The sequence below is a fragment of the Cyclopterus lumpus genome, chromosome 17, assembly GCF_009769545.1.
Source record: "Cyclopterus lumpus isolate fCycLum1 chromosome 17, fCycLum1.pri, whole genome shotgun sequence".
In the NCBI taxonomy this organism is placed as follows: Eukaryota; Metazoa; Chordata; class Actinopteri; order Perciformes; family Cyclopteridae; genus Cyclopterus; species Cyclopterus lumpus.
Genome location: NC_046982.1, coordinates 19,560,529 through 19,586,446, shown reverse-complemented (window position 1 = coordinate 19,586,446; position 25,918 = coordinate 19,560,529). Strand labels below are relative to the sequence as shown.

Sequence of the window (25,918 nt, the reverse complement as noted above, 5' to 3'; positions counted from 1 at the left end):
GGGTCGGTTAGTGAATACTACTCAGTGAGAGGGACAGAGGGTTCACTCAGAATTCAGTGACCCCAAAGACAGCCAGGACCCAAAATGGTGGAGGAAACTCCTCGAACGATTATAAATCAAACGCCCCAATTTTGTCCACCAATTGTAACTTAAAGTGGAGCAAACATGCATGTTACATTCACACATACTGCAACATAATAATTCATAATTTACACAGTTTCACAAAGCCATCCCAACTCAAAGACTCCACTTCGTAGCTTTTTCTGGGCCTTTCAACCATTTCACACAGTCACCATCATCACGGGGGTCGATGTCACATCTTCACGAACACCAATACGCTGATGATAACTGTGCGATGTGGTTGAAAGCTCCAGAATGAGCCAGTGAGCATTCAAACACGAGGTGAAAATATTCTTGGCTGAGAGGTTTGGGAAATGTAGTGTTCTGCACGTGTGTCTGAGAGCAAAAATAACCCACTTTTTTAAAAAAAAAGACGTTTTTGTTAAACTACTATTTCCAAGGTCAAGAATTAATTTGACTCAATGTTTTTCACTTTTTTTTAATGAAAGAAAATATAACAAAGATATTCCCCTCTGCTGTTTCCACACCCTCAAACCACCTCTAAAAGGAAAGGGAGACCTCTGTTGGTTGGGGTTTGCAGGTCAAAACTTTTCAAACGTGTTATCAGTGTCGCGCGCGCTGGTGTGCATGCAGGGTCTAATATTAGATCGATAAATCAGAGGAGGCGAAACTAAACATAGCAATAACCCTAAATTAACCCGTGAGGCTGTTGGTATGAAAATAACACACGTTTGTTTTCACGGGAAGGCAGTTCAACTACGCGCATGCGCACTTCGTTCGGAATAACAATATGGCGGCGGTATGCTACAGCCTGTTGACGTAGTCGATAGCTAGCTCCTGGCGTCAGTCCGCCAATTTACCGTTAAAACGAGCTGCTTTAACGACGAGCTGATAACCGCGACTTTAATCCAAGTGTAGTCGTTACCGGCGGGGGCTTTCTGTTGAACCGGGTTTCGGTCGGGGGGGCTGAAATGAACTACACCACCAAGGTGGTCCAGGTGACCAATGTGTCGCCGAGCACAACGTCGGAGCAGATGAGGACGCTGTTCGGCTTTTTGGGAACTATCGAAGAACTGAAGTTATTTCCACCAGAGTGAGTTGACTACTTTTTTTTGGCGATATAACGTCAGTCTGATCGCTGCCGCGAGCATCACGTATTAGCTTAGCTTAGCTTGGTGTGTGTTTTCTTTCCTAAACGGGTTGAACCTAGCGAGGCCTAAGCACGGGCCTCGCGTGCTAACAACGGCTGCAGCCTAATAACGTGGACGTTACCTAACACCAAGTAGCGTTACACACGTATTCATCGTAGTTTGACTGGATTGTGTGTGTGTAAACGTGTAAATGCACACACAGAGAGACGTTTCTTTTAAGTTTAAAAGCATTTTGTGTGTAGCTTGTAATGAGAGAGGAGGGAGGGGGGGGGGGGGGGGGGGGGGGGGGGGGGGGGGGGGGGGGGGGGGGGGGGGGGGGGGGGGGGGGGGGGGGGGGGGGGGGGGGGGGGGGGGGGGGGGGGGCGGGGGGGGTAAACGAGTAGAGGCTTAAATAGGGCAACGAATAAAACTCGTGTTAATGTGGGTGCTTTGTGTTTTGTTGCGGAGAAGAAACCAAGTTAAATAAATAAAAAATACTCATAAGATAACTCGTGTTCAATCTAGTTTTCCGCTGTCTCATAATTATAAAACAAAAGGTTGATTTAAACCGTCGCAGCGTTGACTCTCTTACTACTAGCTACTATAGCTTAACGTAACTAACGTTGTGCATAATAAGCTATTTATTATTCATTATATATTGTCATTGTATATTCATTGTTTTTTTGGGGGGGGGGTGCATCTAGAAATTGTACAATTGAAACTGTAAAGGTGAGGTCTTCTGATACCAAAGACAAGAAAAGAGAGATTAGCTGCAAATTCACACATTTGAGAAACTGGAAACCTAAGAATATTTCGCATTTTCCTCCATAATAACAGAAAATAATAATAATCGACTTTAAAATGTGACTTTCTATCTTTTCATAACGTGTTTACTGATTGTTGGTCCTGGCCTTGGTTTTATGGGGAGCAGGGAAATTGTAGTGAGATGAGTTTTTTTTTTGAGGGAGTCTGTTGCAAAAGCTCAAACCCTCCCTAATGTCCATGATATCCATTTTGTTATCATTGTTGGGATGCTTCTTTTTTTTGGTAATGCTTAACCTGCACGACTGCCTGGTTACGATTTGACAACATTGCACACACAAAAAACGGAACAAACAAAAGATGCATTGTATAGATGATTGTTTGCAATTTCACGCTCGACAATATTTAACAACATTTTGTGACTTCCTCAACAGTGACTCCCAGATGCCGGTGACGTCGCGGGTGTGCTTTGTGAAGTTCCAGGAGCCGGAGTCCGTCGGCGTGTCTCAACATCTGACCAACACCGTGTTTGTGGACCGAGCGTTGATCGTGGTCCCGTTCGCCGAAGGTTTGTCACGTCATTATTTCCACGTACGAGTGGTCCTTGTTGGGTTTGATTGTTTATTTTTTTTGAATGGCATGAATAGTGAAAATGTAAAAGAGTTAAAAACAAAAGTATTTCATCGAGGTCAACTCACCCTGGTCTGTTTATATGAGCTTTTGAAGATAATGCCGACGATATTTTTTTATTCCATTCCTTCCCATTGTCTACGAGACGTTCTTAAACAGACCTGTATTGACAGATTCTTGGTATACTGTGGTAGCGCATCCCATGTCTGTTTTTCACAATGCAATTCTGTTGATAAACTGGAATGTGTTTCTTTTGGGCGAATGCATAATCAAGCATCGTGCATGTGTCTCTGCCTAAAAATAACAATTTGTTCTGTATGTAGAACATCGCAGTATACCAAAATCCACTTGACAAGCCGTTTACAGATTAGGAGTTGAACGACGCCAAGCTGTGGGCGACCCCGCAGTGAAGTGAAGTTGTTTAAAACTCTTAACCATATGCATTTTTATTTTCTCCCCCATATTGGACTATCCTCTGTTAAACTTCTCTCTGTTATTTGTGTGTGTATGTGTGTGTGTGTGATTTTTGTAGTGAAGAAGGCAAAAGCAGCCCCCTCGTTGATGGCTGAAAGTGGTCCTCTGCCTGCCAACAGGGGATTGTAGACATTTGCAAAGGCCAGCAAGCATTCAAGTCCCACCCGCTCTTTTTGTGTCCTCTATTCTTTCTCTGCCTTCTCTTTCCCCTTCCTTCTGTCTAATTATTCTTTTCCAAGTGGTTTAGTTTCAGGTATAAAGAGGTCACATAGCAGGGACATAGTCTACAAAAACTGTGCTCATTTTGCATTGTTTTGCAACACTTTTGAATGCTGGCGAAAAGCATTGTTCCTCAACAGATGAGGCCGGCACTATTCTTCATTAATTTATTTTTTTTGGGGTTCGTTAACGATCCCATGAAAAGACCAAAAAGATCCTCATTGACCAAAAGAACAAACATTTAACATACATCATTGAGCCATACTGTGGGGACCTTTCTGTTCATTATGATGAATGTAGGCACTGTAGTATATTTTTCCATCAACGCCACCATGCAGCTTGTAAACACTTGCCGACAGAAACCAACTGTGTATTAATCCGCTGAAAATAGTCCCCAGCAAATGCACTTTACTTCTGTATGAGAAACGTTTGTTTTAGAAAGTCACTCCGTCTTTTGTATTAAGAATCAAATGATATATTTTGTGTGCTGTTTCAGTGGTAACAGATGAGATTACGGCCGACAGCAGAATGTAGTGACATTAACCAGAAATGTTATATCTCCATCTTAACTCTGGAAAGAAAAAAACTTTAAAAAAAAAGAGTTATTCTGGGTTTGGTGTTTAAAAGCCGACACAAAGACACCGGGTGTTTTTAATACACAATGCCCAGGCAGCACTGCACGTACTTAGCAGCTAATTTGTGCGACTTAAGCAAGGAACTTGAGTCTTATGATTGGTTATCTTCTATAATAGCCAGGTTGTCTTAAGATGCCCTCCCAACATGACACTGTGTTGGTAACATATATTCTCTTTAACAGTGGTCTTCTTTTGTTGTTGTGTTTTACAGTTCTTTTTCCTGGCTCAGCCAGTCCTGTATACCAGGCCCTGCTGAAAATACCATCCAACAGTTTTGTCTCCTGCAGCAATTTCTCTCTTCAGTGTTATCCAGTCTATATATTTACATGTTGTCATTGTTGTGTGTCTGTATTTACGTCATGTCTTTTTTTGTGAATGAGTTGTTTTTGGGGGGGTGGATTTTTATGTATTGTGAGATTATTATTATGAGGTGTTTTTATTTTTGTCAAATTTGGCATTAAAAAAAAATTCCAATCGGTGGCAAAATGCAAATAAAGATTATGCCAGTATTTTTTTTTTGATTTAAAAAAAAAAAAATTGGATTGTTAGCGCAGATTGACCAAACCAGTCGTCCTCTGCCTTTTTTGGTTTGGTTGATTGACGCAGTGGCAGGTAAGGATGCTAGAATAATGATGTGCAGCAGACACGCTACCCACCCTGAATTCTGCTATTGTCATTTAGTACGTGCCACTATATGCTCTGACATTTTGTGTTTTTGGTAAGTAAACACTGATAGCTTGTATAGTGTTCTTGACCAAAATCCCTAAAATTCTCTCTGTTGTGTGTATCTCGATTTCTCTCTGTGTGCTTTTAGTAGCGAAGCCGCCAGCGTGAGTCGCTTGTTTCAGTAAACGTCTTAATGAAAATTGAGGGCTCACCCAACTGGAGAAGCAGCTGTGCTTGCTAACGTTTGGTTCATGACTTAAAAAACACTTTCAGGTGATATATTCTTGGCAGTGTTCATTGGAGTAGTGTGATATATTCCAGCAATAGTTAAGTCACTGCAATGATTTTATGTTGAATTCAAGGGAACTCTTGATCTGTAAGGTAACCATGTTGAACCTAATTTGCAGTGTGTGTTTTTTTGTTTTCTTTGTCTTTTCCAAAAAGTGTCTTTCTCTGTAGTGTGTGTGTGTGTGTGTGTGTGTGTGTGGAGATGTTGTTCTCTCCTAACGCCCGCTTTTATTTTTCTGTAGGCTCTATTCCTGATGAGGCTAAAGCTTTGTCGCTGTTGGCGCCGGCAAACGCCGTTGCGGGAATCCTGCCGGGAGGAGGACTTCTTCCAACGCCCAACCCCATCTCCAATCAAGGGGTGAGCAAATGCGTCGCACATGTTTTACATTTATGTCTCCTCGTTGTACACGATGTAAACGATGGTAGTGCGTCGCAGCGGTGGGCCACGCTTTCCACCCCCAAAAAAATCCTGCTCCGGGTTATTTGAAATCGGTTTAATTTATGGGCTGTTGTGCATGCAGATGGGTGGAACGCCGGGCCACATTAAATTATGATCCATAATCCATGTTGCGGGGGCGATCATATGACGTGCTCGTTCTTGACCTTTTTTTTTTTTTTTGTGGAAACGGCAGTTGGCAGCATCGTTCCATCACATGGTCAATTTGCGTTATTCCCTTTTTTTTTTAACAAGAAAAGTGAGTTTTCCCGTTGTTGGGTGGCGAATAAAGGCAACGAGTGCTCATTGTCGTCAATTTGGAACTGAAAGAGTGAAGACGTGGCCGCCCGATGTGTCTGAAATGATGATATTAATACCCGTTTGAGTACCTAAACGCTTTTTGTTCTGGTTCCAGATGGGAGGAAACCCTTTCGGTGTTCCCAACATGGATGCAATGGCTGCTTTTGGATTCCCAGGAGCCAACATGAACCCACAGGTGAGCGTTTTTTGTTGAATGACACTGATAAGTCAATCTATAAAACACGCAATATATTTGATTTGACAAACCTTTTACCATTTTAACACTTTTTATTAATTTTTTTTTTTAACAGGCTGCTGACCAGCTGTTAAAGTTCATGACAGATCCAAAGTGAGTCGTTGTAAAGAAGCTGCTTTGTGCCTGAATGCAGAAGTAAAGAAATGTATGTGCAGATGAGTTTGTATTAACGATGGCTCCTAACTCGTGGTTCTCTTGTCCAGACTGAATCCTTTGGCTGCCGGCTTGAACCTGAGTGCAAGTCTGAAGGCTGACGCTTCTAATAAAGAAATCGAAGAAGCCATGAAGAGAGTCCGCGAGGCCCAGTCGCTCATTTCTGCTGCCATTGAACCTGGAAGTAAGTGCACTTGTCTGTTTTTGTGTGCGTTGCATAGTTATGAGACTTATTGTTCTAGCATCTTGAGAATACCAAGCAACTTCCGTTCCTTCTGTCCTGCAGATAAGGAAAGCAAAAAGAAGCGCTCTCGTAGTCGTTCCAGGTCCAGGAGGAGGCGGTCCAGATCACGTTCCAGACACAGGTGACGACCGTTAATTATGTAAAGAGTCGAGAGGAAGACTCTTTTTGGTTCACGAGAACAAAGTTAAACGGAGTAAATGTGTGGCTGCAGGCGAACCAGGAGCCGATCGCGGCGGCGATCGACCTCCAGACCCAAGCGGCGCTCCAAAAGCCCTCGCAGGAGACACACCGACTCCTCCAGAGACCAAAGCAGGCGATCTCCGAGCAGATCCAGGTGCGTTCAGCTGCAGAAATGCTTCACGCCAACGATGGTTTAAAAGGTGCATTTGAGCCGGTCTGACATCTTAAATGTGTCCACAGAGATAGAAAGAAGGAAGACTCAGGGAGGAGGAGATCCAAAACGCCGCCTAAGAGCTATAGCACAGCCAGGAGATCGCACAGCGGGGACCGGTGAGTGAAGCGAAGGGTCTCGGGCCGGACAACAATGTTAAATCAAATAAAAATACAAGCTTTTGTATCGCGGCTACCGAATCTTCTGTTTTCAAGTTGTCGGCCTTCTGTCCCGCAGGAGACGCAGGAGAAGTCGAAGCCACAGCCGATCTCCACCCAAAAAGAGGTCTCCGTCTCCACGGAGGTGGGTGTGACGTATTTGTGGTCTTATCCGGACCAAATGACGCAAACCTCCTTTGTGTATTTTTGCCATGCGCCTGACTTTTAAAAAAAAATTATTTTCCCCTCCGACCTCCAGACACAAGAAGGAGAAGAAGAGGGACAAGGAACGAGACAAGGACCGCAAGAGTGACCGAGTTCGCGAGGAACCGGAACGCGAACGCTCCCCCAGCAAGAAGAAGAAAAGCAAGGACAAAGAGAGGGAGAGGGAGCGAGAGAGGGAGCGAGAGAGGAAATCGGACGGCGAGAAAGGAGACGTCAAGGTCGGTAGAGTACGTTTTCACGCCTTTCGCTCCCGACACACTTTTTCTTTAAGCGCGAGAGCTGTACACTAAACTGTGTCTCCTCGTGCTTTACACTGTCACATCCGTTGGTTTTCCTTTCATAGGTCACCAGAGATTATGATGAGGAAGAACAAGGCTATGACGGCGAGAAGGAGAGGCTGGAGAGGAAGGATTCTGACGACTCTGCTTTGTCTCCTCAGTCTGTAGAAGGCAACGGCACGTCGCGGCCTGTGAAGCAGGCCAAAGTTAACGGAGACGACGATCACCACGAAGAGGACATGGATGTCAGCGATTAGGTGTTTTTTTTTTGTTGTTTTTTTTGGTCCCCCCCCCCTCCTCACTGTCTCGACGTTTGTAAACATGTCGCGACTGTTTTTTTTCTTCTTCCCTCCTCCTCCTCCCACTGAGGTAAATCAAAAAAAAAAAAGTGATGTGAGCGTCAATTGTATATTGATTTGTTTTCCTCACAGAAGAGTCGTCACGTTGCTTCAGAGTCCCCTCACGCTTTCTTTTGCCTCTACGAATGTAGTCGGTTGAAACTGGAAGTAGGCTTTGCTTTCCTTGAGCTTGTGTTGTCAGGTTTTGTCCCTTTTTACATTTTGTTTAGTGGCGTGTGTTCAGGCCCCCACCCCACCCCATCCCATCTCCTCGGAACAGTTCAATACATTTTGTTTCTTGTTATTTGAAAGTGTTGATTGTTTTATCAAGGATTTCTTTTATAATAAAGCCTATTTGGGAGAAACAAGACGTCAAGAATTTGTTATTAAGTACACAATCGAGATGCACTGACAATCTAAAGTTAAGTTCCAGCTTCTCTTGTCTTTAACTGAAAATCTTTGGGTTTGAGGATTTTTATTTGTTATGAATTGAAGAAATTATTGGCATTTTAAAAAAGAAAGGTGTGGCCCTTTTTTAGTGGAAAAAGTACATGCAAAAATAGTAATGAAATTGCCATAAAGCAATGAAATGCATATTAAAGTGACACAGCCCCCCCCCGTGTAGTAACATTCATATCGCCCAGTACAACATGGAACACGGCCCTTTCTTAATAAACTGCACACAGTCGGTTTAAACATGATGCTGGTGCTTTATTTAAAGGGAAGTGAAGTAGGTATGGTTGCAGTACATGTAAACTGAAGCGAGAGGCAACTCGATGCATCACATTAGATCCCATCCGGACATTTTGAGGACATCCAGCAATATCAACATCACAGTTTAGTTTACTTAAAAAGAAAAACAAGAGAAATATGCGCAGACTACCATCGAGGAGAGATCTTTAAGCACAAAAAGGGAGTTTTAACAGTTTCAGCATCTCTCCTTTTTAACCTTAAACCAACAGAGCTGAAAGATGCACGTGAACCAGTCGCCAACGCAGCCATAGCATGCCTTAAATATACTTAAATATCAGTGCAGTATGAACACTTTACCTGATATCCCATAGAACAAACCCTCGGTACAGTGATCCCTCGCACCGAGCAGGTTTCATACCTTCACGAGGAACACGTGGCGGCCGAGAGGCGACGAGAGCGGACCTGAAGACGCAGGATGTCGCCCAAACGGCCGGGATAGCCAACCGTTTGGGGTTTTTATGCTGAATAAAAACATTCTTGTGTACTGGAAATGTATTGCTACAGTGTTTCACTCCTTTTCAGTTTGTATATATACACACACATAGATATCTATATATAGTACATAATTATAAATGAATATTAAGCTCAGTTTGAGGATATAGCTATATTGTGTTAGATGAGATGTGAATATTTTTTTTTTTTACAGATGCCGGTGTCAGTGCAGAATGAGAGTTCGGTCATCGGTCCTTGGAGATGAGAAGATAAGAGTAGATATTAAAATAGTGATGAAGAGTCTTCTGGCAGCTCGTCGTACCGCTCAGTGATGGAAGCTGTCGCTCATTTCACAAGGAACTGCCGATATGCATTTCTATATGAGAGATGGCTGCTCTGTAACAATCCGTTTGCATCGATTCGCTTTGGATCCACCAGCAAAAATTAACCGATCAATAAAACCAGTTCCCTTAAAACGGATAATATATATATAGTAATAAAACAATGCAGGATTCCTCCTCTTCCGCCCCTCAAACAGATAAGCTGTCTGTGTCGGCTGCGTTTCCAGGTCAGAGGTCGGGGAAGCGACTGGGATCTTCTTTGTATTCGGCCGGGATGACGAAAGTAGACTCTTCGAATTTATCGTAGCGGAATTCCTGAAAAGTGACGGTGGCCGTGATCGTGGGGAAGACGGGGATGTCTGCGAGGGAGAAGGAAACCCCGTTAGTCTGTGATCTACTAGTCTGTGGTCTAGTCTGTGATCTACTAGTCTGTGGTCTAGTCTGCGGTCTAGTCTGTGATCTACTAGTCTGAGATCTAGTCTGTGATCTACTAGTCTGAGATCTAGTCTGTGGTCTAGTCTGTGATCTACTAATCTGTGGTCTAGTCTGCGGTCTAGTCTGTGATCTACTAGTCTGTGGTCTAGTCTGCTGTCTAGTCTGTGATCTACTAGTCTGAGATCTAGTCTGTGGTCTAGTCTGTGATCTACTAGTCTGAGATCTAGTCTGTGATCTACTAGTCTGAGGTCTAGTCTGTGATCTAGTCTGTGATCTAGTCTGTGATCTACTAGTCTGAGGTCTAGTCTGTGATCTAGTCTGTGATCTACTAGTCTGAGATCGTTGTCGGCTCACTCACCCAGTTTGACGGGGAACCCCGGAGGAAGCTTCATCTGCACGAACTCCCGGAGTTTGTTGAAGTGCTTGAACGGGGCGATGACCTCCAGCACGTTGAGTAACCTGGTGGGGTGGGGTGGGGGGGGGGGGGCAAAGGGAGTCAGCGGTTTGCCAACGTTAAGGGGATTAGGTCAAACTGCAATGTGAGATCTTGAGGAGAGCTGCGACCATTTAAAATCGATTAGTTGCCAACTAACTGTTAAACAGTTTGAGTCATTTAAGACAAAGAAAAGTCAAAGTTCTCTCCATTCCAGCTTCTTAAATGTGAATATTTTCTGGTTTCTTAACTCCTCCAACTGAATATCTTTGAGCTGTGGACAAAACGAGACATTTGAGGACGTCGTCTCAGTTTTTGGGAAAAAATCAAATCAAAAATGCCAATGAAAAATAAATGTTAGCTGCCGTCTGAATCTTGAATGAATAAAGACTCTTGGTACAAGCTTTAGTCCCTAAAGTTCAACATTTATGAAGAAAAGGAGCATGTAATAAAAATGATGCTTTCCATCCCGTTTATGGAGCAACGATATCTACATCCGATCCCTCGGAGACGTTTCTACATAAACGGTTAGAATGAAACCGGGAGGGGCTGCAACTCGTTGGCGTTACCTTAAAACTGAACATTTTAATAGAAGTAAGTACATCATCTTTTTAACACAAACGCATGAGCCATGAGCAATCATAAAGGCTCCATTAAGGTTCATTCAGTACAGGAGATTGACCACATAATGTCATGGTAATATTTTACAGCACCGCCTGTGACCCGTTACAGTCGAACACCAACCCACATCCCCCCTCCCTCCCCTCCCCTCCATGAACCATAAATACAAGTTCTTGCAGCAATAACCTTTTTTCTCTCTCAGAGTCATTAAACGTAGTTGTGACTGACCCTTCAGACTAAAAGCTTGTGTCAATGGATAACCGGCAGAGGGAAACGATTACAGTTTAAATGAAAAAGATAAAAAGAAATGAGGTCATCCAGAAAACAGTGGCACCATTACACGGTTTGTCCACTAGAGAGCACCGATTGTTTCTTCTTTAATCCAGAAGAAGTCCTGCAAAGTCCACATCCTGGCCATCTTTAATGCATTAAATGGATTCCAGTTTCAAAACGCCAAGCAACATAGTGCTATAAATATTAGTTGAGCAGCCTTACGACCCTGTAAAAAAGGTCAGGCTCTAATATCTACATTAACAAATGGAAGCTGAAACAAATGCCACGTGAAGGAAGGCATCAGAGATAAGTGGGGGTTTTGTTTCTCGCCCTTAGCACATTAATAACGCTGACATCATCATCTCATCTGCATCGCTCTCTTTTCCTCCAAAACCCAAAGTCTGAAGGAGGGAGGCGTGTACTTACGACTCGATGCCCAGAGGGAAGTCCTGGCTCATGGCTACGTTGGCTTTGAAGTTCTTCTTGCTTTCTTTACACACGAGCTCTCTGCCGAGATGAGGCGGCCTGGAGGGCGGAAAAGACACGCGGAGACAACACACAGCAGAAGACTTTTAGTCCCGGGCGCGTTTGACGTGGAATACGGCCTCGATTTCATTTTCTAAAAATCGCGACGAGAAATACGAGACACTCACTTCCCTTGCTCCGCGGTGATGTACTCCTCCCAAGAAATGGTGTTGGGGGCGGGCGCTGTGAGGGACTGCCGTCTCACGGGCTGAGGACACGCAAGCATCGGTGAGCGGCACATTCACAGTCATCAGGCGACCACTGCGGTTTACCTTTGTTCGGTTCTCTCACCTCAAAGTTCTGCTCGCTGATGCTGCCGCCTTTGCTCAAGCTCTCCATGATGGCTTTGTTCCTCGAGATGTCCTCCTCGCTCAGGTGCTCCCGCCGCTTCCGGGACTCCAGCACCAGGCCGTTCACGGCGTAGAAGTCGGCCAGGAAGTTCCCGATCCTCTCCTGCGCAGAACAACGAGCAGCTGTTGGTGTTTCAGCCTCGGAAATGATCCAACGCGACTGCTGATTTTTCTTCTTTTTACGTGCCGGCGGTGCAGCCGGAGGGCAGGAATGTACTGACAAAAAGGTTTACATTTTAAAACGCTCGCAGCACCCCTCCCCCCCCCCCATAGGAAGACCAGTTTCCAACACCACTGAATGCATGAATGCAGACATGAGGTACACCTTTAGATTCATATTCTGTTCGAACCAAAAGATTTGTGAAGTTGCTGCGTATGGATACGTATAAGATGGATATTTTATTCGGCTTCGATACCCGATCCAGCTATTCATTCATGCATTTCAACTACGCCTCACTGTGAAGGACCTACTCTGTCTTTTCTCTGTCTCCTGGCGCGTTTTAGCGAATGCTTTTCTCCCATAAAACCCACCGTCTTGTCCTCCCTGAACAGCCAGCCCATCTGACTGCGGGAGAAGGAGATGGACTTGGTGGACAGCGTCGCGGAGTAGACGTCACTGCTCATCAGGATGTCCACCTCCTCCTCGGTCTCCATCTCCGACTCCTTGGGGGACGAGACAATGGCAGGTTCGTGGTAAACAGCTGCTTGTACCACTCAGTCACCCACTCACTCACTCACCCACTCACCTCGTGGTGTATTCTTTGGTACACTTTTGCTTCGTTGTCCAGAACCACAAAGGACTGGGAGGGCTCGGCCTCGCCGTTGAAAATGAAGCTGAGGTCCCCGCGCTGACACTTCATGTCAGTGAAGTCTATGAGAGTGGTGTCGAGCCTAAAGAGAGAGAGAGAGAGAGAGGAGGGGAGGAGAGGAGAGGAGAAAGAGAAGGAGTGTGTGACGATGGTTTCGTCCTACTTTTTAGATCTAAAAGAAGTCCTCGACCTGGATGTCGACCATTTGCGGCTGCAAAAACCCAGAATTAGAGTCTCTCTCTCTCTCTCGACCCTTTTACCTGATGTTAAGCCCCTGCTTGTAGATCTTACAGGCATCAGATGGAAGCATCCGGGACAGCAGAGGCACTAAATACAGAAGAGAGTGTGAACAAACTGCTATTTCACACTCTAGATTTTGCATTTGAGGGAGAAAAATGGTGTCATCAATTATCAATGTTGTAATAATTGCTGAGTCGGGTGTGTAAACAACTTTTTTTCTTTTCGTGTGTGTGTGAGAAATCTGAAAACTCACCCCAGCTCTGAAAGTCCCAGTGCAGCTCCAGATAGAAGTCGCCGAGCTACAGAAGAGACACAAACACGTGGAACTGATTCAACTTATTAAAACCTCATGGGTCCAGCACAGAGAAGTGTTCACATGATGCATTTCAGAAGTTACTTTGCAGAACTCCGGGACGCACAAAAGGCATTTGTAAAAACACAACAGAGTGAAACGTCACCTCCTTCAGAGCGTTCAGTAACTTCGGCCTCTTGTCCTCCACGCTCTCCCTGGACTGCTGCTTCAACTTCCTCAGGATTGCTGTGACTGAGGAACAAGGTAGAGAAAGGACAAATAATCATAATTAGAAATATTTCAATGTCTTTACGTCACCTTTGAATAAAGCTAAACGGAGGTACACAACTTGCATCTCCCACTCGTCTGACTGGAATATTGATTGGTCGATGATCACATGACAGCTCTCTATTACAAACTGAGATGTAGCCTGGTCATCTCGAGAAGTACACACACACACACACACACACACACACACACAGTGAAACCGATGGTTCGTCCTTCACGCTACCCGACAGCCAGCTGTGAGGTGCTTTTTCATTGGTCCACAGATCTAAAACCCGCCTCCCCTTCACCCCTGTGAGTGCTGCGACCTTCTCACGGCAGATCTCACGGTCGCAGTCCCACGCCAGCCGGCCACAGCGGAGACGGAGAGCCTCGCCGCATACTAACAAGGCGGAGGGTGATTTCTCAAAGTGCCTCCATCACAGACACACTGGGATGCTGAGAACTCAGTTAGGTTATCGTTACAGCCCCCAAAAAATAAAACAAGAGGATTAAAGATTTATTATTGTGTCCTTTTTGGGTTTTTTTCTTAGACACTAGTCTGGCTTTTTATATTTGCTATTATCTTTAGTCAAGTGTACAAAATTAACATAATTTTTTTTGTTCTTTTAAAAAGCAGAAAAGAGCAGTGGACTCATCCCAAGGCATTAGCCGGTGCCTTTCACATGTCATTTGACTCTCAGTGGACGTGGGCTCTAAGAGCAGCAGCGTCATTAAGCAGGGGAGTGACCGGGCTGGACGCTAAGCGCTCTCTAACACTAAGCCGTCACGCCGGCTGCGCTCCGGCCCATCTGGATGGAGAGTGCTCAGAGAAAATCCCCACTTTTAGCTTTTTAGCTGGAGCGACCGGGTGGCCGTCTTTAAACAATTAGAAACGACGCTCCTCTGAGCGCTCGGCCACACGGTCGTGACCTCACTATTCCCCTCATCATTATGAAAAATAACATGCCATCATTGAGTTGGCAACGCAACAATTCAGCCATATGATACTTCCTGAACACACCACTACCAATATGATCATTCACACAGAGAGCGTTTACTATATTACGCATAGAGACTAAAGCGGACACCGGCATGAAGCCATCATAAATACGTCGACCCTTCCGACTGGCCACACTGAACCCGACTGTTAGAACAGGGAGTGTGACCACAACCACAACCCCCCCCCCCCCCCCCCCCCCCACGAGGCGGCAGACGGCTCATTCAGAGCACCGTTAACGTAACTCACTCATTTGCCGGTCGCCATAGCTGATGGCTTCTGCCAGAGGGCTCCACCCCTGGGCATTCTTTATCTTTACGGGAGCGTTGTGAGCCAGCAGGAGGAGGGCGCATTCTGAAAGAGAAACACAAAAAACACTTATCAGAATAAAAATGGGATTTCTTCCCAAGTTGTTTTGAGAAGCCAAAAGATAAAACGTTAAGATTTTAATATTGAGGGTCAGCAGCAACACCACCAGATACTACACATGTACAGGAGGTGTCATAAATGACTGGCCAAATTAAGTAGCCATTTCCTTACACGTTGGGGCTGCGTTGCATGAAATCCGTAATCTATGTGGATTTTTCCTACGTTCTACTAACAGTGTCGTAGGATGTTAACCGATCAGGACGGAGAGTGGTATGCTGGTTACCGGGCATTGCAAAGGTTAGAGAAGACACGATGAGTATGGAGGAGCTACTCCAAAAAAAAAAAAGGGAAGGAGAACTGAAGTGCTCTTTCAATAATGGAGCCTCATTATCGCAGATGAAAGGCCACGCACAGCAGATTCACTGTCACTTTTTGGGGTAAAAGAAATGTACACGTTTATTTATCCAATTCTTCTCTGCATTTGAAACCATCCTTAGTTATTAAGGAGCAGTGGGCTGCAGTGAATATATATATTTGGCATACGGTATGGTACATCCCACAGTCGAAAGACACGCAGCTTAGGTTAATTGGAGACTCTAAATTGTGCGTAGGTGTGGATGTGAATGTCTGTGTATATATATATATATATATATATATATATATATATATATATATATATATATATACACACACACACACACACACACACATACATATATATACATACATACATAAAAAATAAACTGGCGACCCTAAATAGGATAAGCGGTTTGGATAATGCAATGGAAAAACAAATACAATATATAAATAAATCAGTTTTACCTTTGTGGCCCATCATCACAGCCAGGTGAAGAGGTGTGTTCCCTGAAAGAGAAACACGTAAAGATGATCTCGCCATCAACATCTAAATATTATAATATAATCACCAATCAATACGTATTGATAAGAAAGGCCTGCTGACATACTACATTTAGACTAATTTACTCAAACTCACCGTGCACATCTTTCTGAGTGATGCTGTGGGTCCTGATGAGAGAGGACAGCAGACGCACATCCCCCTTGAACACGCACTCGTGGACGGGGAACGCCAAGTCCTCGCTCGTCAGGATGATCGGGTTCTGGTTGCTGTCGGTGGCGACGGTGTCGACCGAGGAGGGGTTTCCGTTGATGTTGTTCGCGTTGTGTTGTTGTTGTTGTTGTTGTAGTAGCAGAGTCGAGGTTTTGGCAGCTTTCTGAAAAACCTTGTTGGACTTGCAGTGGTTGCCGGTCCCGTTCGGGATGGTCCCGTTGGAGGTCTCGTCGTACGCGTCCGTGATCTCCTCGTTCTTGTTCGGTTTGTTGTGGTCCTTCCGGACGGCGCGTATCTTCTCCCCCGTCATGGTGACGCCAAATAAACCGTATTGCGCTAACTTACGGTTACTTCTTGCATTAATTAATTCAACTTTGATTTAAAATAAATAAATAATTAAGCTTCTCAGGAATTTAGTGACAATGGCGACGCCTTCTAAAGCCTTCTCGCTGGTCGCTTCTCCCCCCCCCCCCACAAAAAAAACAGCGTTACACCTGCTGCTGCGAGCAAACCGTCGCTAGCGAGCACCACAATTAAATAAACGAGTATGGAGGGTGCGGCGAGGGAAAAAACAGAAAATAATGCTAAACGTTAGCAGGACACACGCCGACTCGACAGACGGATAATAATTAAAAACGAATGGTGAACGACTACATCGTTGTCGTTACCGTTCCTTTGATTTACGTCGTATTTCGGTTCAGTTTGCTTTGCGGCAAAATGTCAGGCGAGACGACTGGACGGTCACAATAAACCCTCCTTAGCTAACATCTCTGCTAGCGGCAAGTCTCGCGATGTTATCAGCGACGCGCAGCTCGAACGCGAGTTCGTGCCGTTTACGTCATCTTCGCGAGACGCGGTTTTCCTTCTTTTTTTTGTGGTGTAAAACTTCGTCGCAAAGTTAGCTAGCTAGCTAGCAAGGCTGCGTCTGTTTTGTTTTTTTTGCGAGAATGGCGTCCTCAAAGAAGGGGAAGAAAGTGGTGAATCAAGAGGAACTCCGACGCTTGATGAGGCAAAAACAAAGGCAGACAACGGACAAGAAGCGCGTCGAGTCTCCTTTTGCTAAATACAACAGTCTCGAGCACCTCAGCTGTGTCCTGTGCAATGTGCACGTTAAGTCCGAACTGCTGTGGCCGGCGCACGTACTCGGCAAACAGCATAAAGAGAAAGTTGCCGAGCTGAAGGGAGGAAAGAGTCTACCGGTGGTGGCACCGCAGATGCAACCGGCGAAGAGGAAGGCACCGGACAGCGAGGACGCGAGCGGAAAGAAGGTGAAACCCTCGGCGGGTGCGGGTCAGTCCGCGTCGTCGGGGCTGCCGGGAGATTTCTTTGAGAAACCCGGCAAAAGGGGAACCGGTTCTGATAAAGCTGCTGGTCCAAGTCTGCTGGCTGGAGTTTATGATGACGAGGATGAGGGTGAAGGACGTGCCGAAGAGGCGGGTCCGGCAGGGACCACAGATCCCGCTCCCAAAGAGACCGACGCCGCAGGACTCCCCGATGATTTCTTCGACAGCTCCCTCCCGTCCGCACCTGCCATCTCCCACTCGGGCTCCATCCTGAAAGCGGACGTGCAGGAGAAGAGCCCCGAAAAGAAGGAGAACACCGCCGAGGCGCTGCCGGAGGGCTTCTTCGACGACCCGGTGAGGGACGCCAAGGTGCGCAAAGTCGACGCGCCCAAAGACCACATGGACAAGGAGTGGGACGAGTTTCAGAAGGAGATCCGACAGGTCAACACCAAGTCGGAAGCCATCGTGGCGGAGGACGACGAGGAGGGCCGCCTCGAACGGCAGATCGACGAGATCGACGAGCAGATCGAGTGCTACAAGCGAGTGGAGGTGCTGAGAGACAAGCGGGACGTGGCGAAGAGCCACGTTCTGCCCAGCGAGGAGAGCATGGAGGTCGATGGCAGCGACGAGGAAGAGGAGGACGAAGAGGAGCTGCTGGGGCTCCTGGCCCGGGACTGGAGGGCTAAAGGGGCACTGGCTTAAGTCGCTAAAGCTCATATATATATAGATATATATATATCTATATATCTATCTATCTCTTTCTCTCTCGTGTGTCTTTCAGCAATTGTAAATATGTTTAACGCCTCTTTGCCACATATTTAGGTATATTTCCGACTGTATTAAATGTGATGCAGCGTTATTGTAAACCGGTTTCTCAGTTCATGACTTAAAGAAACCAGATGGACCACAAATCAAGACCTTTTAAACTTTATTCATTGTTGCTCACAAAAAAAGAAAAAAAACATTCATAAAATGTCCCCAAGTACAGCAGCAGCATGGACCCTATGTCATGATGGCCAAAGCTGTTACATTGTCCTGCAAAAACAAGTAGTCGCCTAAGTTTATAAATAGTGTTCATGTTACATTATCGGCAACATGCAAATTACAACGCAAACATTTAAAAAAATGTACAAGATACATTTCAACAACCCCCATCCCCTTCACAATAATTTCTGAGTACATTTAAACCATTTTTACAGAGTACAACAATGTTGAGTATGCAATTTATTATGTAAATACATCATTATTAAGCCCATAAAAATGGAATAAAATTAATCAAGTAAAGATTGATGGTCAGTGCTTCTTTTACTACCTGTTACACATTGGGAGCTAGTTTTTGCCTTCCGTCTACTGCAGTTTTAAACAAGCAATATCTGTCCTTTTGTTATTGCTACATATGCCTCGTGAGTTACCACTTCAAAACGGTCAATGATTCAAAGTGTTCATAGCCCTTCAAAACGTGTAGAACTGAAAGCTGCAAAAAACTAAAATGTAAAGAAAATTAAACAATCAGAATGTAGCAACTAACTGAAAATAAATGAGAGAAAAACACTGAACAGAAAGAAATCTGAAACTTTAAACCTAGAAAGGAGCATATATAAATCATCAGTCTCATACTCAATTGTGTGTTTCAGTTAAATTAGGAATCTTGACTAAAAACCAAACAAACCACTCACAAAAAAAAAAAAAAAGGTTTCTAATAATAATAATTTGTAACCTTTCTTAAAATACAGTTCAGGTGTTGATGGGTGGGGGAGTAGACTGACAATGTCAAGCGAAATACACAAAAGTGTCATCGAGATGAAGAAAAAAAAGAAAAAACAAAAGGTGGCGTTAAAGAGAGTCTTGAGAATTGAGGGTGGAAAACAGGATTCAAAAATAATTTACACTTCCCACAGTTTATTTCATGTAAACTACGGAATTAGCTAAAATAAGAGCCGGAATATTCTGCGTAAGGGAACTCGTGGATGAATTAAAAAAATGTAAGCGCATGTTTAGTGGATAAGGTTGTGTTGAAATAGACTGAGGAGGAGGGGGGTGAGTATGGGGCATGCCAGCGCCAACTGTTCCACAATCGGTACGATAAATATTCTGTTCACAAAAAGTGCAGCAGGCACGGAAAAAAAAAGGGGGGGGGGGGGGGTCGGGAACTTCAGACTCCAGGACCTCGCCGGGTGTTCCAATACTGTTCACTGCCGTCGGTGATGATGTGCTCACAAACCTACAGCAGCTCTCAGCTCCGTCAGGGAGAACCTCCGGTTCCCGTCGTCGTCGAAACACTCCATGGTGCGAGCATCGGGAGTCGCCGCTCGAAACACTTTCCTCAGGCCGTGGTAGTTCAATCCGAGGGAGCCGCGTCCAACGCCCTCCTGCTGGAAGATGTCTTCCAAGTCTGAAAAGAATCGATTTATTCAGAAACGTGCACACACAAAAAGGCCAGAAAGCAAATGCGTGCATCTTCCAAAAGCTATTCCTTTAATGAATGCCGACAAGTAAAAAAAATTAATAAAAAAAAGGGGATGGGTAGTGTGCACCTTTCAGAGAACTGACTCCAGGCAAGAACAACCTCTTTGGGCACGTTGCCTCAGCATTCCTCTTGGAGCGGTTTGAGGAGCGCGGGCGTCTGCTCGTCTGAGGCTCCGTCTGAGGCTCCGTCAGTGGCGTGGACGCCTCTGTGAAAACAAAAAGGAGAGGGGGAAAAAAAGAAACACATTTAAAATGTAACAATCGGTGACGAAGAAACACGCCGCCGTGAACCGCGTCGTCGTACAGGTCGTACAGGTTGTCTTCCTAGTTATACCTTGCACGCCCCCGGGCGTCGCTTTGGTTGCCGCGGCTTCTTTTTTCGCCGCGTCGGTCGCTGGACCTCCGCTGGTGGTTTTTGCCGCGTCGTCGTTGTTCTTCGACTGCAAAGCAGATGGAAAAAAGAGGCGAAATGTCAAAATGCGTTGCGTGGTCTTTTACGGCCGAGGCTGGTGGTCAATAGGGATGAGACGCTTCACATTACTCACGCTTTGCTTTGAGCCGTTCTCTAATGACGACATTCTCTGCTGGAGCTCTGCGACCGTAGAGAGGAGGACGTGGATGTGCTCGTCGGTCTGCGTGTGATGCAGCTCCTCTGTCTTGTTCGCCTCACTCACTGCTTTTCTCAGGTCTGTGATGTCCTATGACAACAAAATAAATATGTATATATATAAATAAGATTTGACTTGTAGGCATCCAGTCAATCCAAAGTTACAAGACTGGAAATCTCAGCCAGCTAGCAATTCATGACTGACCCCATAATTATTAAGGTCTGTGTAAAGAATATAGAATAGTGTATGCTTATTTGCCGATCCTTTTTGGCATCCTATTTTGCTTTTATATAAAAAAGAAGAACACATTCTGGAGGCGTCTCAGATATTTGACCTAGTTTCACACAGCAAACTAAAGCGTTCAGGCTCCCAAAATAGATTGGCACTTGTTTCATGAATTATGAATGAAAAAACCGACGCATGGATAAAAAGAAATGACAGGACCTTCAATGCAAGACTGGCAAGAACGGGCGGGGGGGGGAGGGGGGACATTCACGAACGCGAGGGTAAACAAATAAACAAATGAATCGGGCAGTGGCAAAGGTTCGCAGTGGAGCGGATCCCCCAACATGCCATCCTCAGGATCATCACGGCCATATTTAAAAAGGATATTTGCCTCAATTTCCGAGTGTAACAAATGTGCAGGAGCAACACTCACAGCTCGGAACTGAGAAGCGGTGCATTAGACACGAGCCCGCCAAGTTATGCCACTTAGACAAAATGTACTGTGAACTCGTGTTATAACCACCGCTCGCATAAATAATAAATGAGAAAAGCAGCCTGCAGCTATATTTGCAGCATGCAAAGAGATGTTAATCAAAAAAGACCAGTCGTCAAACATAATAAGTGAAATCGCTGCCCTGTATACTACGTAAGAAGGACCGTAGCTTCAGCTTCGCCTGTGATGATTATCATCTGCCCAGAACACTGAATTGACATGTCAGCTGTTTAGAGATGTCAGTTTGGAAAATCCATCCGACAGGCGATCCTCTTTGACTATTCTGCTCCGCATTCATCCATCGTCAAAAGTGTTGAATCATTCCGAGATAAAAATAGATGATTGAATGTACTCAAACTTGAAAAAACGAGAAAATAAAAAGATTAAAACCAAGTCAATACATAAACAAACAAACGTGGAACTTGTGCGAGTGAAAGCCGCCTCAATAATACCAAAGCAAGCATGTACTCATGGCCATGAAAGACCTAGATAGACTTATTTCATCTTGACCATGTTATCATACCAAATCAGCCGTTCGATGTATAAACGAGTGATGAATTTACCATCGTCTTCTTCAACTCTTCCTCTTTCTTCTGACTTTCAAGCGCAGCCTGCATCGTCTTCACGTCATGCTGCACACTTGTGAGCGTGCTGCCAATTGTAGCAACACTCTGGAAGAGAAAGATTACTCTGCGAGGTCCGTTTTTTTAATGTACAACAACAAGTACAACATCAAAAGATTCTCCCCCGAGTTCCTCCTTTTGTTCCATTTCGCTGCGTCTCTACCTTTTGAAGCTCTTCAACTGTAGCGGGAAGGCTGACCAAGTCGGCGGCTGACTTCAAGTTGACCTTTAAATGGTTTACTGCAGAGTCCAGCAAACTGATCTGCAGGAGTTAAATGACAGAATATTATTTATTTATATTTAGAAAACGTGTATGGCCGATGCTGCAAGTCTAGATAGTCTCCACCACTTTGTCACAAGCTCTGGTTAGCGTGTGACAATATGACAATAGAAATAAATAAAAAAATGACTGACCTTTCTGTTCATTTCTGTGAGGTTAGACCAGAGCTTGCTCAACCCCTTGTCCCCGTTTTCAATGTCGTCGAGCTTCCTGTCCTTGTTTTTCAGGTCCTCGCTTAGTTTTGGTATTTCGCTTGACGACACCTTCTGGCTGGATTCCACTGTTATAAAAGCATTACAGTAAGTTAAAAGCAGTGATAAAGACCGGGATATAAAATGTTTAAGTGTTGGGGTGGTTGGCTTTTTAACGACCCATCACAAGGTAACCCTGCGCATGTGTGTGTGTGTGTGTGTGTGACACGGTGAGTCTTACTGCTGTGCAGCTTTTCTTTCAGCGAGTCGAGATCTTCCTTCAGCGCAATCTGCATCCATATGAGTCCGGAGCAGGCCATGACGCAGGCAGCGAGTATGATGAACAGAAACAAGGGGTAGCACACGGTGCAGCACTGCGTGTAGCTTCTCCTGTAAAGAGAAGCAACGTGGAAACGTTATTACGTGACAACTAAGCAGCCCTTTTCATTATTAACGAAGTGAGGTATTTACAGAAGACTGCGTTCTGTGTCATTTGGAGTTATGAGGGTTACTGGTAAAATAATGGCACTTCGAAATATGGAATCGCTGTATCAATAATCCTGCCGATGGTAGTATTGGTGATTTTCAATTTGGCTGATATCAAACTTAAAAAATAAATAAATAAAAGGTCTGAACAAGTTCTTAGTGTGCAAAATGTGTTTCTGGGCAAATATATGATGTAAGACTTTTCATTGTAGTTCTTCATGCAAGTGAAGAAGAATGCAATGGCACGTGATCTAGTTTTTTTTTTTTTAAAGAGTCTGGCAACCTAATCATCAGTTAAAGTTGGGTTCAATTAATCTAAAAAGAAACAAATCACACAATAATTTAAAAAAAGACATAAAAGAGAAATAGAAAAAACCTGAATACACTAAGTTCCTGTGCAAGCTGCTCGTGATGTTTTTTAAACTGCGACCATCTTACTTTTAACTTTACATTTTCTTTGGATATGTAACGACAGTTTAATGCAGTACGTTAATGGCGTTGACACACTCATTGTACCTCCCAAAGCACCGCAACACGTTACTGAGCCGGTGAACACTCACTTCCCGACGTTGGCTCCGCCGCTCATGCCGTTGAACTCGTCGTCGTCCGAGCTGGAGTCGGACTCGGAGTCCGGCGGCTCGGTGCGGAGCAGCCGGTGACCCGTCCCCTTCTTGGTCTTCTTCCTCTTGCTGTCCCCGAGTCCGATCAGGGCGTTCAGCTCCTTCCGCTTCTTCATCTTCTTCTGAGGGGTCAGCGAACCCGCCGAGCCCGAGTTAAACCCCACAAAATCCAAAGTTTTGTCCAGTTTGGTGGATGTTGTCGTTGCGAAACCGTAGCGGCTAAAGCTAACCTCTTTGCTAGCTGGGATGTCAACCGCGCAACGTCGCTAACGGACGCGAACACGTCGTCCTTCGCCGGTCGGTGAACAACGAACACATAGAAATGTCCAACGGCTCGCTGGCGTTACGTCACTCTGGCCAAAAAAAAAAAAAAAAAAAAGCTTTTGGGAAATAAAATACAATCGGGAATACGCCGCTCTGTGTTTCTGTGTTTCCAGCAATCTGTCCTGCTTGCCTGTATTGTGTGGGCGGGGCGTCCGTGTAACCTCTCAGCTGATTGGGCGAACGAGTGGCTACAACTTCCGGTTCTCTGTGCTGTCAAGGTAGCGACACAGAGCGCGACACCGCCCCCCCCCCCACTCCCAAAAAAACAACCAGTTCACATCGACGATGCAGAAAGTCAAGAACAACATAAGTGAGTCGAATTAGCAAAAACTAAAAATTGGATATAAGTGTTCTTATTTAGCTAAAGACAATGGGAAGGGTTGTGCAACTTGTTACAAATTAATGACAAAGGTATGGAAGCCCATTTGTGACACTATGACATCTCCCTGTAATGAGATACTATCTCATAATTATGACTTACTATCTCAAAATTATGATTTATAAGATTATCTCATACTTATTAAGTCATAATTATGAGATGCTACGTCATTATTTTTGAGATAGTATCTCATTATAATGACAATAGGAACAACATGGATATACTGTGGGAGCTACAGGTGCCAATGCTACAAACACAGTCTGGTGCCTACTCGTTCCAAGCCGTAGTCAGTACCCATGTCCATTTGATCTCATGTCAGTAATTCCATTTACTGTCATTACCCTTATTTGGGTGTATGTGTTGCACTAAGCCTTTATCCTGCTAATTATAATAACAAGGTAAGTCATGAGGCACATTTCAAGGTCCAAAAGAAAAGTTTGTTTTAAACATTTCCGTTGCCCACATTATTTATATTATATTATTATTCTGAGCAAGGACGTTATACACAACATCGTTGGTAATTGGAACATCACTTTGATTATTTCATGGGATTTAGCATATGTTTGTTTGGCTTATTGTGATATACAATATGAGAAAATGTCCTTATTGATGTAATGATAACAACCTCAAACACAATGCCAGCGCTGATTAGAGCGTATTTGTGCTCGGGAGGAGACGATTTATCTTCATTATCAATCAATCTGTGGATTATTATTCTGATCTGAATTTGTGCCAGAACCCAGAGGGATGTCTTCATAATGCCCGTTTCATCCAAAACCCGTTCCCCAGACAATGATATGAATCAGAGAAAAGTGATACCATTTGGAGAGAGAAAAAAAAAAACCTCAAAATGTTTGTGGTTTTTTTTTCCCCGATGAAGAAAACTAAACGAGGAATCGACGACCGACATTGCTGTAATTTATTTGCACGTTGACAAACTGAGGATTTTTGACAGATTGCAGCAGCTCTAATTTGCACATTTGTAGCTCGCGTATTGTCACATCTATTTCTCATTCTGCGCCTCCGGCGGGGGCTCCGACAGACCCGGAGCAAGACACATGGACTGAGTCTCTGCAGGGTCTCTGCAGACTGGCCTTTAGCTCTTTTTCATTGAAAACGGACTCCCACTGGCCCGGCTTCTGGCTTTGAAAATATGTTCCTTTATGAGCCAGCCCCTCCCCCCCCCCCCCCCCCCCCCCTCCTTACTACTGCACCACAATACTAATAATAATCAAACTGAATGGAAATCTCCACACTGGAGCAGTCTGCTAACTCACAAAAGGGAACCGGGATGCTCCTCAGCATCTCAGTAGGAAATTTGGTTATTGAGTTGCAGGAGGCGAGGCCCACCGCTGATGTTTTATCATCTTCAGAAAGAAAGGAGTTTCACAAGGCAACGCTTGTCAAGTGGACAATAAAAGCACGAGGCCACCCACACAACCACCGAGCACATATTGTAATCGTCGCACGTGTGTGCATGCATTAAACTGCGAGGCAGCTACTGTATTGCTTTGAATGCATTCACCTGCGCAGCCGAGCGAAATTCAATCAGCTGCCCGGTCTGCACTTGGAACACCTGGTGGCTGGACAAGCCTCACGCTGTGGTGGTGGGGGGGGGGGGGGTCCTGTGAAGACACCCCCCGCCAGGCACGAGGCCCCAAATCAAAGCATCGGAGGTGTTTCTTCTCTCTCCGCTGGAGTCTCTGTGTTTTTCATCCGGGGTTAAGACTGAAAGGACGACCCTTCAACTCCTGCCTCCTCACATCTGCAGCCTTCGAGGTAGGGAGCATCAGGCATTATTAGCCGACCGCTGATTTCGACACACACACAAAAAAAAAAAAAACACCAAAAAAAACCCACTTGTTTTCACAGTTTGTTCACAGCGGGGGGGGGGGGGAAGCTTCCTCACATTCTCACCGGGGGTGATTTCTCGTAGCCTGTCGGTCAGGCCGCCGCCTCGGGCGCTGTCAGAGAATGTAAATAGCGTCGGCACGATAGGAAATACTGAATAGAATTGACTGCTAATTGAAGGCTTTCATCTGACATGGCAGGCTGTGTGAATACAGATTA

General features: G+C 44.9%; 4 protein-coding genes across 8 annotated transcripts; 2 read left to right on the top strand and 2 right to left on the bottom strand.

Moving 5' to 3' along the window:
- Positions 1–720: 720 nt before the first annotated feature.
- On the top strand, positions 721–8,034 carry LOC117746237 (serine/arginine-rich splicing factor 11-like). Of its 5 annotated transcripts, none has more exons than XM_034555249.1 (12): positions 721–1,174; positions 2,408–4,870; positions 5,128–5,243; positions 5,737–5,817; positions 5,933–5,970; positions 6,081–6,214; positions 6,317–6,395; positions 6,486–6,608; positions 6,695–6,784; positions 6,903–6,968; positions 7,083–7,266; positions 7,392–8,034. In XM_034555249.1, exons 4-12 carry the CDS (start codon positions 5,737–5,739, stop codon positions 7,581–7,583), a joined length of 987 nt encoding a protein of 328 aa, XP_034411140.1. In that variant the 5' UTR covers positions 721–1,174; positions 2,408–4,870; positions 5,128–5,243; the 3' UTR covers positions 7,584–8,034. The 5 variants fall into 5 exon arrangements, with proteins under 5 accessions (XP_034411140.1, XP_034411138.1, XP_034411136.1 ...); XM_034555247.1 differs by having other exon boundaries at positions 723–1,174; positions 2,408–2,541; positions 7,083–7,275; positions 7,488–8,034; XM_034555245.1 differs by having other exon boundaries at positions 723–1,174; positions 2,408–2,541; positions 7,083–7,275.
- A 320-nt stretch (positions 8,035–8,354) lies between these two features.
- On the bottom strand, positions 8,355–16,664 carry LOC117746019 (ankyrin repeat domain-containing protein 13C-like). The gene is made up of 13 exons (XM_034554765.1): positions 15,796–16,664; positions 15,624–15,665; positions 14,682–14,786; positions 13,335–13,420; positions 13,130–13,175; positions 12,897–12,963; positions 12,574–12,718; positions 12,359–12,490; positions 11,769–11,930; positions 11,606–11,685; positions 11,379–11,477; positions 9,984–10,084; positions 8,355–9,549 (listed from the first exon to the last, which is right to left on the bottom strand). Exons 1-13 carry the CDS (start codon positions 16,178–16,180, stop codon positions 9,419–9,421), a joined length of 1,581 nt encoding a protein of 526 aa, XP_034410656.1. The 5' UTR covers positions 16,181–16,664; the 3' UTR covers positions 8,355–9,418.
- A 49-nt stretch (positions 16,665–16,713) lies between these two features.
- znf830 (zinc finger protein 830) lies at positions 16,714–18,437 on the top strand. The gene has a single exon (XM_034554768.1). It carries the CDS (start codon positions 16,818–16,820, stop codon positions 17,853–17,855), a length of 1,038 nt encoding a protein of 345 aa, XP_034410659.1. The 5' UTR covers positions 16,714–16,817; the 3' UTR covers positions 17,856–18,437.
- efcab14 (EF-hand calcium binding domain 14) lies at positions 18,065–23,627 on the bottom strand. Its single transcript, XM_034554767.1, has 9 exons — positions 23,086–23,627; positions 22,281–22,429; positions 21,983–22,128; positions 21,732–21,830; positions 21,509–21,616; positions 20,165–20,317; positions 19,954–20,059; positions 19,688–19,825; positions 18,065–19,545 (listed from the first exon to the last, which is right to left on the bottom strand). The coding sequence occupies exons 1-9, from the start codon at positions 23,259–23,261 to the stop codon at positions 19,367–19,369; spliced, it is 1,254 nt and encodes a 417-aa protein (XP_034410658.1). The 5' UTR covers positions 23,262–23,627; the 3' UTR covers positions 18,065–19,366.
- Positions 23,628–25,918: the final 2,291 nt, after the last annotated feature.

Coding starts and splice junctions, on each gene's coding strand:
- znf830 (XM_034554768.1), top strand. CDS start 16,818: ATGGCGTCCTCAAAGAAGGGGAAGAAAGTGGTGAATCAAGAGGAACTC.
- efcab14 (XM_034554767.1), bottom strand. CDS start 23,261: ATGAAGAAGCGGAAGGAGCTGAACGCCCTGATCGGACTCGGGGACAGC. Junction 20,060..20,164: donor AGAACGGCTCAAAGCAAAGC/GTGAGTAATGTG, acceptor TCTGCTTTGCAG/TCGAAGAACAACGACGACGC. Junction 19,546..19,687: donor TGGAGTCAGTTCTCTGAAAG/GTGCACACTACC, acceptor GATTCTTTTCAG/ACTTGGAAGACATCTTCCAG.
- LOC117746019 (XM_034554765.1), bottom strand. CDS start 16,180: ATGACGGGGGAGAAGATACGCGCCGTCCGGAAGGACCACAACAAACCG. Junction 12,719..12,896: donor AAGCAGGGGCTTAACATCAG/GTAAAAGGGTCG, acceptor CTCTCTCTTTAG/GCTCGACACCACTCTCATAG. Junction 9,550..9,983: donor GGGGTTCCCCGTCAAACTGG/GTGAGTGAGCCG, acceptor TCTCCCTCGCAG/ACATCCCCGTCTTCCCCACG.
- LOC117746237 (XM_034555245.1), top strand. CDS start 1,053: ATGAACTACACCACCAAGGTGGTCCAGGTGACCAATGTGTCGCCGAGC. Junction 5,244..5,736: donor ACCCCATCTCCAATCAAGGG/GTGAGCAAATGC, acceptor TTCTGGTTCCAG/ATGGGAGGAAACCCTTTCGG. Junction 6,215..6,316: donor TGCTGCCATTGAACCTGGAA/GTAAGTGCACTT, acceptor TCTGTCCTGCAG/ATAAGGAAAGCAAAAAGAAG.